We start from the raw sequence: 11254 nt of genomic DNA on the forward strand, positions 1-11254 counted from the left end.
TCTCATACAACTGAATTATTAGCCAAATTCTGTTGTAAATTCTAAATGTTTATTGTAAATTTCAATATTTAAAATAACTCTAATTAATACTAAAAAATAACGCTTTTGAATTATTTAATCTCGTGCAAAAGAATTACTATAACTTATTACGCTTTCCGCTTTCAATAGTCAATCAACAGAGTTCAGTCTAACGAAGAAGTTCCCTCCTACGCTAACGAACTGTCCTGTTTTTGCGTCCAGGCTTTCAGGACATAAATTAAAATATCGCACATAGGCACAGCGTAACAGCGGCTTAAATTTAAGTTACAATAATAATCTTAAAAAAAAAAAAAAAAAAAAGAAATGTAATAATGCATGGCTATGTCGTACCGTCGCGTATCGGTACTTTTGCCTGTATCCACCCTACAATCAGAATTCAGCGTTTATTCTGGAAAAAAATCATGTAAAAAAAAAAAAAAAAAAAATATGTAAAAAACCTGGAATTAATAAACAAAGATTTAAAAAAATCAACAATTAAACAAGGGATTGAGATGACCAACTCCGGTCACGCTGCGAACTTCGAACGCGGAAGAGTCGAGCCGTGGCCATGATGGGTGATTCCAGGAATCGGTCGCGTATGGCAGGATCTGACATGCTTTACCGATCCCAGCCGCGCCGATTTCCGTCAACAGGCACAGTAACGGAGATATTTGGAACAGAAGCAGCCGCATATTCGTCTATCTGAAATTAAAGAGATGATTTCATGTAGAAGATAGAAATTCGTTCCCTGATATTGAAATGCCGAACACGAGGAAAATGAGACATGCAAATGACAAAGTCGATGACCAATAGGAAGATGACATAAACAATTGTAGATTGCAATGAAAATTTTGAAAAATGATACGTGTTCTAATAATAGAATATAAATGATAAAAAGGAGAATGTAATTGCCATTCTTCTATGTATTTTAATTTATGAGACGTAACTTCTGAATGACCTGTAATAGCTTTAAATACATTTACTGGAACTGGCCAAGCATAGAAAAAGGAGGCTTAAAAGAGAAAAAAAGGGAATAGATGAAATCGTGAATTATCAGTCTAAATGAACCGTGAATGTCAACCTAAGCTTTCACCAAAACCCTAGTGAAACCATGAAAGCACCACTATGAATATAAAATGATCCGCACTACTATCTACTTCATAGTATATACTCTATACGTTTAAAATACTCCATTAGAAGCTTAAATCTATCAAAATACAGCTCCTAGGGAAATGTAAACTTTCACATGAACACATAATATCGATTTTCTGATTGAAACGTATAGGCAGATATATACTAGCATTTGGCTGCATGGTGCAGCACTACTCTCTCTGGGATATCCTAGCCATTTTCGGCATTTGGCCGTATGGTGTAGCACTAGCTCTGTAACATAGAAGACCATAGGCGTCAGTTCTTCTTATTTCCTCTCTGATATATGTTTACTTTAATGTCACTTATTCAGGCGCTTGATATATTGTCGGAATGAAATTTTAGTAATGTGCAAGTAATTTTGAGTAGATTAATAAAGTATAATAAGATATTAGATTCATGTACATAGTTTCAAGTGACATCAATCTTTATGTCTAGTATATACATGTCTATTGATCTATAAGTCAGTGTTAAAATAACAAATAAATGGCAGAAGAAGGAAAGAAGATTTCCTTCGGTTTTGCGAAATCTATTAAGAAACCTGTGTTAAAAAATGCTATTCCACAAGAAAAAAAGAAAGTTGATTACATTGAATGCCTTGATGAGAAAGGTATTAAAGTAATAGGGTGAGTTCAAAAAGTAAAATTTTTAATCAAGAAACATATAACCTCAACCTAACCTATAAAAATCACCAATAGCGGAATATATATATTTGAAAACAATTTTTTTATTTCAGTAAGGAAGAAAAAAAAGATGAACCTCTAATTATTTCATTACTAGGTTCAAAAACCTGGCATGATAGAATAGTTAATAAAATAGATGCAGACATTTTCCTTCCGAAGGCAGATAAGGAAAAGGTAGGAGACGCTAGTGTTAACGAGGCAAAATCAAAGCTATCTAATGGAAAAACATCGCCAATAATATCAATAAAGAAAGAGCCAGTTGAAGATAGTGAAAATAAAGTTGTTACTTTAGAAGAACAAGTGGCGAAAGAAATCATTGAGGATCTTGAATCAAAGAATGAACATGAAACTAAAACAAATGATTTAACCTTACCTTTAGTAGAAGATGAATCACTAAGAGGCAAAGAACAGGTACGTTATCAACATATTGATGTGCAATGCACAGATGTATTACATTTGCATATTATAAATATCGTTTTGTATTTTTCAGTCTACGTTAGAAGATTATGAAAAAATTCCTATTGATGATTTTGGTGTAGCAATGTTACGGGGAATGGGATGGCAACCAGGAAAGGGAATTGGTTGAAATGAAAAGTATGAATTTTACTCTGGATTAAATTAATTGTATGTATTTAATACATCACTTATTGGAAAGTAAACAGAGAACATCATTTTTTATTTCACAATCGTTCATTCTAACTATTACAGATTAGTAGCAGCTGTCATACCAGAATTACGACCAAAAGGTATGAGTCTTGGAGCAGACAAAGTAGGCATTGTAGAAGAAAAATACAGATTCCAAAAAAGAAGAGGAAGAAGTTAAAATGGAGAAAGGAACATTTGTGAAAATTATAGCTGGAAAGCAAAGTAATAATTATAGTCAAATAGAAGGATTCGATGATGATGCTGGAAGGCTCATAATAAAACTAGCTCTTGGTGGAAATATAATATCTGTAAATGAATTTATGGTACAGCCAGTGACTAAATCAGAATATTCTAAGAACTCAAAAGTTCAAAGTTAATATGAAGTGTTAGTTTTTCATTAAGGGACTTTTAAGAAAATAAATTTGAATTGACATATACATATAAAGACATAATCGGACATGTAGAAAAACTAATTCAAAAGTACCTGTAAGTGTGTTGTTGCATGCAATTTTTTAAAGGTCCCTTCTATTTTTATATAAAATATGATAAATGCAGAGGTTTTAGCTTTCAGTATTTTATGGGATTAATTTCAGATACAAAAAAGTATGAGGAATATAAGGACAAGGAATCCAAGGGACTCGAGCAAAAGATGGATAGAAAAAGATCAATGTCCCCTGACCCCGAAGACGGTGAAGATGGTGACAAAAGTAGTAATAAAAGAAAGAAAATCGGAAGTACGATGCACAATAAGAACAAGTATGATAAAGTGGGGGATAAAAAATCAGAAAGACGAAAAAGGCGCTCCGAATCTAATGATGACAGCGATAGTGATTCTGAAAAGAAGAGACGGAGAGAAAGAAGTAACTCTAATAGGAATGATTCTTATAAATTAAAAAGATTGAAAAAGTCAAAGAAAGATAAGAAGCACGATTGCTCATCCGAAAGATCAAGTAAAAAACATAAAAAGAAAGAGAAAGAAAGAGAAAACGTTAGAGATAAGAAACCCAGAGATTACGCAGACAGAAAGAAACACAAAAGACGAGAAAGATCAAGATCTCGATCATTTAGTAGGCAGTAATATTTTCCAGGGACGTATTCGGTCATTTTACTTTCAAGATAAATTGTACAATTTTATTTATACAGATTTTATAATAAAGTGTATTTTTACAAAATATTATATTTCTTTTCTTACCCTTAACTGAAAATTACATTTAATTATAATATGTAATAATGTTTACAATTACATCAAAGTTAATGTCCTAAACTTTATCAATAATTATTAAAAATCCCCGCGTATTGTTTACGTAATGTTGATATCGAGTAGTATACATACATAACCTCAAAGAACATTATGATACTTACGAACATCGCTAAACAAGTAGTGCGAACGATGTCGAGTAAGTATATTCACTATGTATAAAGTATTTATAGGTAAAAAGTATGGGAAATATATAACCGAGTGTATTTAATTTTTCCAACATTTTAGCATTTCGCTGGCGTTGGTACAACTTCAAGTAAATGAAGTAAAAAGCAAAAATGTAGAGCGGGCAGTTTCCTACATTTCCAGCGCGAAAGAGCATAATGCTGATATTATCGCTCTTCCTGAATGCTTTAATTCACCATATGGAATACGTAATAATTTGTTTCTTTTTCTAATAATTTATTATATGTATAACAACTATATAGAAAAAAGTAAAAGTAGACAAATTACCTTATCGTTTATACTTCCATAAAGATTGTGAATTGACTCGAGAATATAGAATTTCCCCACTTTTATGATTATCGTGATTTTTGTATAAATATATTTTTTAAGATACTAATAATTAGGTACTTAATAATAAACTAGTATTATCAATTATTTTGTATTTATAATTCCACCTATAGTAGTTAAAAATTAATGTTAGTTAAAATCTAACTTTATGTTTCCAAAGGTACTAGCAAAGTCGTTAAGTAACAAGTCACTGGTACTAAACCAAATAGCATGATTGTAATTAAACAAACATTTCTAAATATTCATTTTTCATCTTGAACCTGTAGAAACAATTTATTATATGTACTATTATCTAAGTAATTATATATTTAAGTAAATCGAAATGTAAAATTTAGTTATTTTACTAATTTAAAAAATAAAAAATTGACAAACATTTCAACTTAATTTATGGTTGGAACAAAGGACAGTTATTTTTCATTAATTGAAATATTGCAATGCAGAATAGTTTCCAAAATACGCCGAGAGTATTCCCGATGAAACGGTGAAACGAGCGTTGCTTTATCGAAGGCAGCTAAGGAAAACAGCATTTATGTAGTTGGTGGTACGATACCTGAAATAGAGGGCGATAAATTGTACAATACCTGCTGTACTATTTGGGGTCCCGATGGAACTTTGATAGCAAAACACCGGAAGGTAAATAATATACCTCCATATGGCTTTGAAATTGAAAATATCGGGGTGGAGAAAGTGACTCTATCTAGGAATAATTTAGGAATATACATATGTACATACGTGTACTATAACCAATTCTATAATTTAAAAAATATGTTATAGGTTTATAAAATACGTTTTGATACGAGAAACATACATTTTTGTCGTAATATAATATATAAGTTTTTGTACAATATATTTGTTTTGTAATATAAATTTTTCACATACGAAAAAACTTATTTTTTCTTAAAAAATATTCCTTCTCAAATATTATTAAATGATAAAACTTTTTAATAAAAGAAAGTGATAAAAACGCTGTCAGTTATTAAATAAAAAACAATTAAAGTTTAAAAGTTCGTAACATTGATGTTAAATTACAAAAGTTACAGCAATAGAGTTAGCAACTATATTTTTATGTTATTAGGTACATCTATTCGACATCGACATTCCCAACAAGATTACTTTCCGAGAGAGTGATTCACTCAGTCCTGGTGATTCCCTAACAATGTTTGATGTGAAGGGCTGGAAAATAGGTATTGGCATTTGCTATGATATCAGATTCGAGGAAATGGCACGCATTTATCGGAACAAAGGTACAGTAGCTTAATCGAACAATACTTAACTAGCAGGAAAGTAACTATCTTTCTTAAATATATTCTATATAAAGTATAATCAATATAATCTGTAACTCTGTATAAAAAGGAGCTTAATTTAAAAAACCAGTATATTCGCTGAAAATGAAATAAATAAAAGAATTAGAAGCACGACAAGAGGACTGTTCTCGCATATTCATAAATTATGGAATGTGGACTGTGCACCTACAAAGTTAACTAAAATTCAGTGGTCTCATATTTCCCGTTTCTCTGTGTTAGGTTGCCAAATACTGATATATCCGGTGGCATTCAATATGACCACTGGACCACTGCACTGGTCATTACTTCAGCGTTCCAGAGCGAATGACAATCAATTATACGTCGCCTGTATATCACCGGCTCGTGTTCCTTCAGCAAGTTATGTCGCATGGGGACATACACAGTTGACAAATCCCTGGGGGAAAATCCTTTATGATTTGGAAACTCAGGAAAATATGGTGGTCACCGATATCGGTAATTTTCAGCTTAACATTAAAAGCGAGAAAAATCCATGATGTAATTAACTTTTAGTCTCGTTGGTTCATCGATTTTGCCGGCTCCCTCTGTATTTGCTGAATTTATTAGCAAGCATTACTTATTACTTCGTATGTTTTTCTTTTCTCTCAGATTTGAAAGTTGTTGAGGAAGTAAGGGCTCAGATACCTACATTTTCTCAAAGACGTACGGATTTGTACGACACTGTCTATAAAAAGGAGTAACTCTACACTGAAACAGAAAATGTTTTCTTATAATATTTCTACTACAATACCGTTTTTTTTTTTTTTTTTTTTTATGACTTATTACTAATTACTTATCATTTGTACTAAATGAATAACTCAATTAAGAAAACCAAAATGTTATAAATAATAATCTGTATATCTTGTGTATCAATATGTAATTGGATATTGTAATAATATTGGAATGTCTTTGATCAGGGATATGATAAAGAACACGCGAAGACTACATTCTTTTGAACATCTTTAATATCCATCATTTATAACATTAAACATCTTTTTAAATATTTAGATAGATTAATACGTAACTCTTTATATATATATATATATAAACATTAATTTGAAGTTACAAGCTTAGAGAAATTGGTCGATTAATATTTATAGATCGGCTGTCTTGATGAAAGGCTTAAAGAAAGCAAAAACATAACAATGTCGCAAATATAATTTATAGTTTAACTTCTTTCTTGTATCTGTCTGCCTTTCACGATGTTTTACCAATTACAATAAGTAATTTCGACTTCTTTGCGCTCCGTTTTAACGCATTCGAGACCGAAAGAAATTCATATCAATCAGTAGGCATAATATATATAACTGTACATAATACATTATAGTATAACATAGTATATAATTTTATATTTTAAAAACATGAGGCATAAAATTTAAGATTGTCATCGATTTAAAATTAAAATATGAAAAGGATATTCCAGAGAGAGAAAAGCACAGTATCATTCTAACAAAACATTCAGATCGTACTGACACCCAGGAATCGTATTACAATAAAATCTCGGTCTCGAATGAATTAACACGAACGATTAACATGAAACACACTTGCGGCTTAAACACCTTCGATATCGAGGAAATTCAAACTTTACAAATAAAAGCAGCCTGTTCCTCTTTCCACCACAGACTCTCATACCATATCCGCTCTTATCCAGGCTTTTACTTGAAATCTCTGTCTATTTACAATTTAAATTTACCCGGACCACTCGTTGAATCGGCAGCCCTTTATAAATATATAATGAGCCCAGAACATATACCTGTGCCCCTAGCTGGTATCAGCTCTAGTAACGTTCATACCGGAACTTTCATACGACGCCAATTTGTCACGCGTGAACATCGATTCTTTCAGGGGTCACGGCTTTATGGGATTGTATCCTTTAAAGTAATTAAAGTGATACTAATGATACAGAATTTTTTACAAATATTTAATATGTCCATAAAATAGGAAGTTTCGTGCTCTCTTATTTTATATTAATTATAAATTAATAAGTTTTACATTTGTTATCTATAGATTTAATAAATTATTAAAATTCCATGAAGACATATTCTGGAACACATTAGAAGATTTTGCTGTAATTTACAACGGATGCTCCGAGTACGAACAGGCAGTAAACGAACAAATAGAAATTCAGGCTATTGTGGTAGTATAGCTCACGTGGGATTTTAAGCTCGAATTGGACTTAAACGTTACGATCGTCGTGAATAATTACGATATATACCCTGTACGACGAGCAGAGAATCTTAAATTATTAACGGCTATTCCTTTGTGCAAAGTGCAATTTTATTAACGGCCTGTAACGAATGAACGGCTCGTTTTGAATAAAGTTTACATTTAGAAAGTAAACACAGAAACACATTTTAAGAAACTAAGATATCGAGTTCTACTTGTAAACATCAAGTGCTCTTCGTTTGAGAAGATTACGAGTCTCTTCTTCGATAACGACATTAATTAAGAAGTTTCGATACCGTTTATGACATTAAGATCTCATTAGTAAAGTTATATCATTAAAATCCTACTGTTCCTAGAGAATATATATAGTTAAAACTTCCAGAGGATCAACAGGTAAAGAAATTGTTGATAAAAGCATTGTTAGTGACAACTGACTGTAATCGATATCTGCTGGGTGAAGTTGTGTGTTCTGAGAATCTGTGTTAATGCAAGGATTCTGTTACAAATCATCAACTAAAGAGCCACCGGGCACGTCCGACCGATCGATCGATACCACGAACCTTGAATGAATTAACGCTCAAGGTGGAACGGATTTAATAGATCGAGTGTTAGTGTAATTTGACACTTTGTATACACTTGCTTTATGCAAACAAAGTTTGTTGATGTTCTGAACTCGATGGTTATAAGATCTTATTGAAACTCCAGTATTTCACCCGCACGGTACGACACTTTGTTGATGATTGTCCTTGTATGTTGTTGATACTCCCCATCAGCCGTTAAATTTTGTTCGTCTATCGTACTTTTCTAGTCAGAGGTTTTCCCTGATGTTTTTCCCTACTGTCTAAGTCATCAGGTTTGCAGCTCGGGGAGGACAGATAATTCGGAATTTCCCAAAGGAAGGAGAGGTGTCGTCCGAGCCATAAAGGGACGGTCACTCAAAATACCGAATAGATTCATTTAAATAATTATGAGAAACAAGTAAGTTTTGTAACCACAAGTTTTCAAATGTTATAGTTTGAATCTGTTCTTATAATTTTAAAAAGACCTTACAGCCAGGATCTCTAAAGAATTCGATGAAAATTCTCATGAGACATCGATTGAAACAATTAAACGCAACAGAGAATGGGTATAATCATATAATTCCTCCCCATTTCAAAATTCATTCATATACATCGATGTTTGTTTTCATATTTGTTTTATGTGTGAATAATACGTATTTATTGGCATCAAAATATTTTCCGTTTCAATTCCTGGTCATTTTAGATCGAAACTTCCAAATATCGTTGATTAAAAATTTTTTAATTTTTAAAATGAAAGGCACTAATTATAGGACAAAAAGTTGTTTCAATTATTTGAACATTCTGCTTCATTCCTACAATAACATATTTTATTTTAAATGAAAACAAGAAACAATACTATTGTGTATAAGTTTAACGGAGTGACACAGATGATTCGTAGCTAACACTGTAGCTAACATAGTTTCTGCAATATACCCTCTAATCGAGTAGAAACAAGGGGATTTTAGAAATTTCTATTAACCGACAGTATTGTCAACAAGTTTTAACAATGACTGAAGGTTGCAAAATTAAATATAAAATGATTTATTAATAGCATATGCGGTGTTAAATTTGTAAATAAGCAGTTTATCTTTTAAGAATAACAAAGACAGCAGAAAATAAAGATAATATTCTAATTATATCGCAAACTAACGAATAATGTAAAGAATTTATTTTTGTTATCTATATCACAGATTTTAGGTAAAATATTAATTTACTTATTACTAGGAGATTGAATTTGAAATATAATTATAATTTATAAGGGACACCTTTAAACTAGCAGATATTTGGTAGCAGTTCTCTAGCCTTTGTACAATATAACACAGTTCGGTTTAATTGAGTTTAATCCCTTTGACCAGCCAGTTTCCAATTTCATTAATGGCATAATCTCCTGACAATTTCATACCCTTCAAAAGAAACACGATTTTCTATTATTGTTTTACAATCGCGGAATATGATCAGTGTTTCAATTAAGCTCCACTGTTCTAATTTCCCGTCTACGCACGATGTGGGTACACCGTTTTTTTGTTGTTTTTAGATACAAGTGACGAGAAATTATGAAATGATATTTTAAATTTAAACTGATTTCATTCATTGATTTATTGTAGCGACAATGGTAACTTGTTTAAATAAAGATTTTATAAATAAAATATTTAAGGTCTAAAATAATAAATTGACACATGTGAAAACATTAAAGCTGTTATCCTTATTCATGGTCTTGTTGCAACGTGTTTAACGAGCGTAACGTAGGCGTGAAAACGAAAACGTTGAGACTCTTGTGGCGTAAAAAGACTGAATTCCTCATAAAAATACAAGAAACGAATACAAGAAACGTGCACATAGTTTATTCTCGATCTTGGATACATAAAACCAAAAAAAAAAAAAAAAAAAAAAAAAAAAAGAAAGAAAGAAAAAAAAAGAAAAGAAAAGAAAAAAGAAAAAAGAAAAAGAAAAAGGAACAAAAATTTTTATTGGTTATTTAACGAAACTCATTGTATCATTTTTACTACTCTATATAAAACGTAGAATCATATATTGACGAATGTTATTTCGAATTTCTAACTTTAGAACGATAATTACATATTTGTAATTACCAATAAGTGGTAGTAGCATTAAAAATATGGAATATTCAACGAGATGAAATATAGGTAAGGTATTTAAAAGAAAAAAGATTGAAACGTTCGATGTAAAACGATGAAATTAAATGATTGGATTTGAAAACTTGATTCGGTTTAACAAGTCGATGAAAAAAGTATTCATCGTATGAAAAAAGAATTCATGTTCCTGTCGATATATCAACGACGTGCGCCGTTACTTCCGACTGCTCTGCAATTCAAATGCAGTACTCGAATATACATGGCGAAAGAAATGGAAATTGAGCAATTTAAGGGAACGAATTACTCTCGCGTCCGCGTAACTTCAAAATGTTTCACGTGTCCGTATTTGCGAAACGAAATTCGTCGTTGTCCAATTAACACGCTTGCAGATGCTACATTCACTTTGTTGCATATAGGGCTTAAATATATGAACAAATAGAACGGAGCAACTGTCATTAGCGTAATTTTAACGTGTTAAAGTGAATTAATGCATAATTTCGTCATTTACGTTTATTACGTTGGTCTACGTTTTTTCATCTACGTCATCTACGGCACCTACGCGAATCTTATTAATTACGTCTTTGGCAGTGTTCGTTGCTATAAATGAAACTTAATAGTTGTTGAAACCGCTCGAAAGTCGTGTTCCTAAATCATTCCCTCGTCTCGTATCGTGTTCATCAAATGGAAAAGGAGATTGTGTTTTAATGAAATCGCTTGTTACTATCAATCTTGCTGTGTCACTCGCATAGGAGATGAAAGTGAGGAAGGAGAAAAAAATTAAGGTAAGGTCATCAATGAGCAAAATGTTTAATGTAATTAAAATTGTAATTAAAATTGAGTCCGCTGCTAAATATATTCGATCAAATAG

At 31.5% G+C, this 11254-nt stretch overlaps 1 protein-coding gene, 1 long non-coding RNA gene and 1 pseudogene across 6 annotated transcripts; 2 read left to right on the top strand and 1 right to left on the bottom strand.

Moving 5' to 3' along the window:
* Nucleotides 1–450: 450 nt before the first annotated feature.
* LOC125385292 lies at nucleotides 451–1744 on the bottom strand. The gene is made up of 2 exons (XR_007224362.1): nucleotides 1316–1744; nucleotides 451–720 (listed from the first exon to the last, which is right to left on the bottom strand). It is a non-coding gene; the product is annotated as an uncharacterized LOC125385292 (long non-coding RNA).
* Nucleotides 1745–2415: 671 nt separating this feature from the next.
* LOC125385286 (nucleolar protein 58-like) lies at nucleotides 2416–3669 on the top strand. Of its 5 annotated transcripts, XM_048406631.1 has the most exons (3): nucleotides 2416–2474; nucleotides 2559–2717; nucleotides 3089–3669. In XM_048406631.1, exons 2-3 carry the CDS (start codon nucleotides 2675–2677, stop codon nucleotides 3571–3573), a joined length of 528 nt encoding a protein of 175 aa, XP_048262588.1. In that variant the 5' UTR covers nucleotides 2416–2474; nucleotides 2559–2674; the 3' UTR covers nucleotides 3574–3669. The 5 variants fall into 5 exon arrangements, 3 of the variants coding, with proteins under 3 accessions (XP_048262588.1, XP_048262587.1, XP_048262589.1); XR_007224359.1 differs by lacking the exons at nucleotides 2416–2474; nucleotides 2559–2717 and adding an exon at nucleotides 2752–2818; XR_007224360.1 differs by lacking the exons at nucleotides 2416–2474; nucleotides 2559–2717 and adding an exon at nucleotides 2810–2867 and having other exon boundaries at nucleotides 3067–3669.
* A 216-nt stretch (nucleotides 3670–3885) lies between these two features.
* LOC125385263 lies at nucleotides 3886–6268 on the top strand (annotated as a pseudogene).
* The last annotated feature ends 4986 nt before the right edge of the window (nucleotides 6269–11254 follow it).

The sequence above is a fragment of the Bombus terrestris genome, chromosome 6 (assembly GCF_910591885.1).
Source record: "Bombus terrestris chromosome 6, iyBomTerr1.2, whole genome shotgun sequence".
NCBI classification, from domain to species: Eukaryota; Metazoa; Arthropoda; class Insecta; order Hymenoptera; family Apidae; genus Bombus; species Bombus terrestris.

What these genes read in the sequence shown, in the direction of transcription:
- LOC125385286 (XM_048406630.1), top strand. Translation starts at nt 2,816, where the DNA reads ATGGTACAGCCAGTGACTAAATCAGAATATTCTAAGAACTCAAAAGTT. An exon ending in TAAGAACTCAAAAGTTCAAA is followed by an intron (nt 2,868 to 3,088) that starts GTTAATATGAAG and finishes GATTAATTTCAG; the next exon opens with ATACAAAAAAGTATGAGGAA.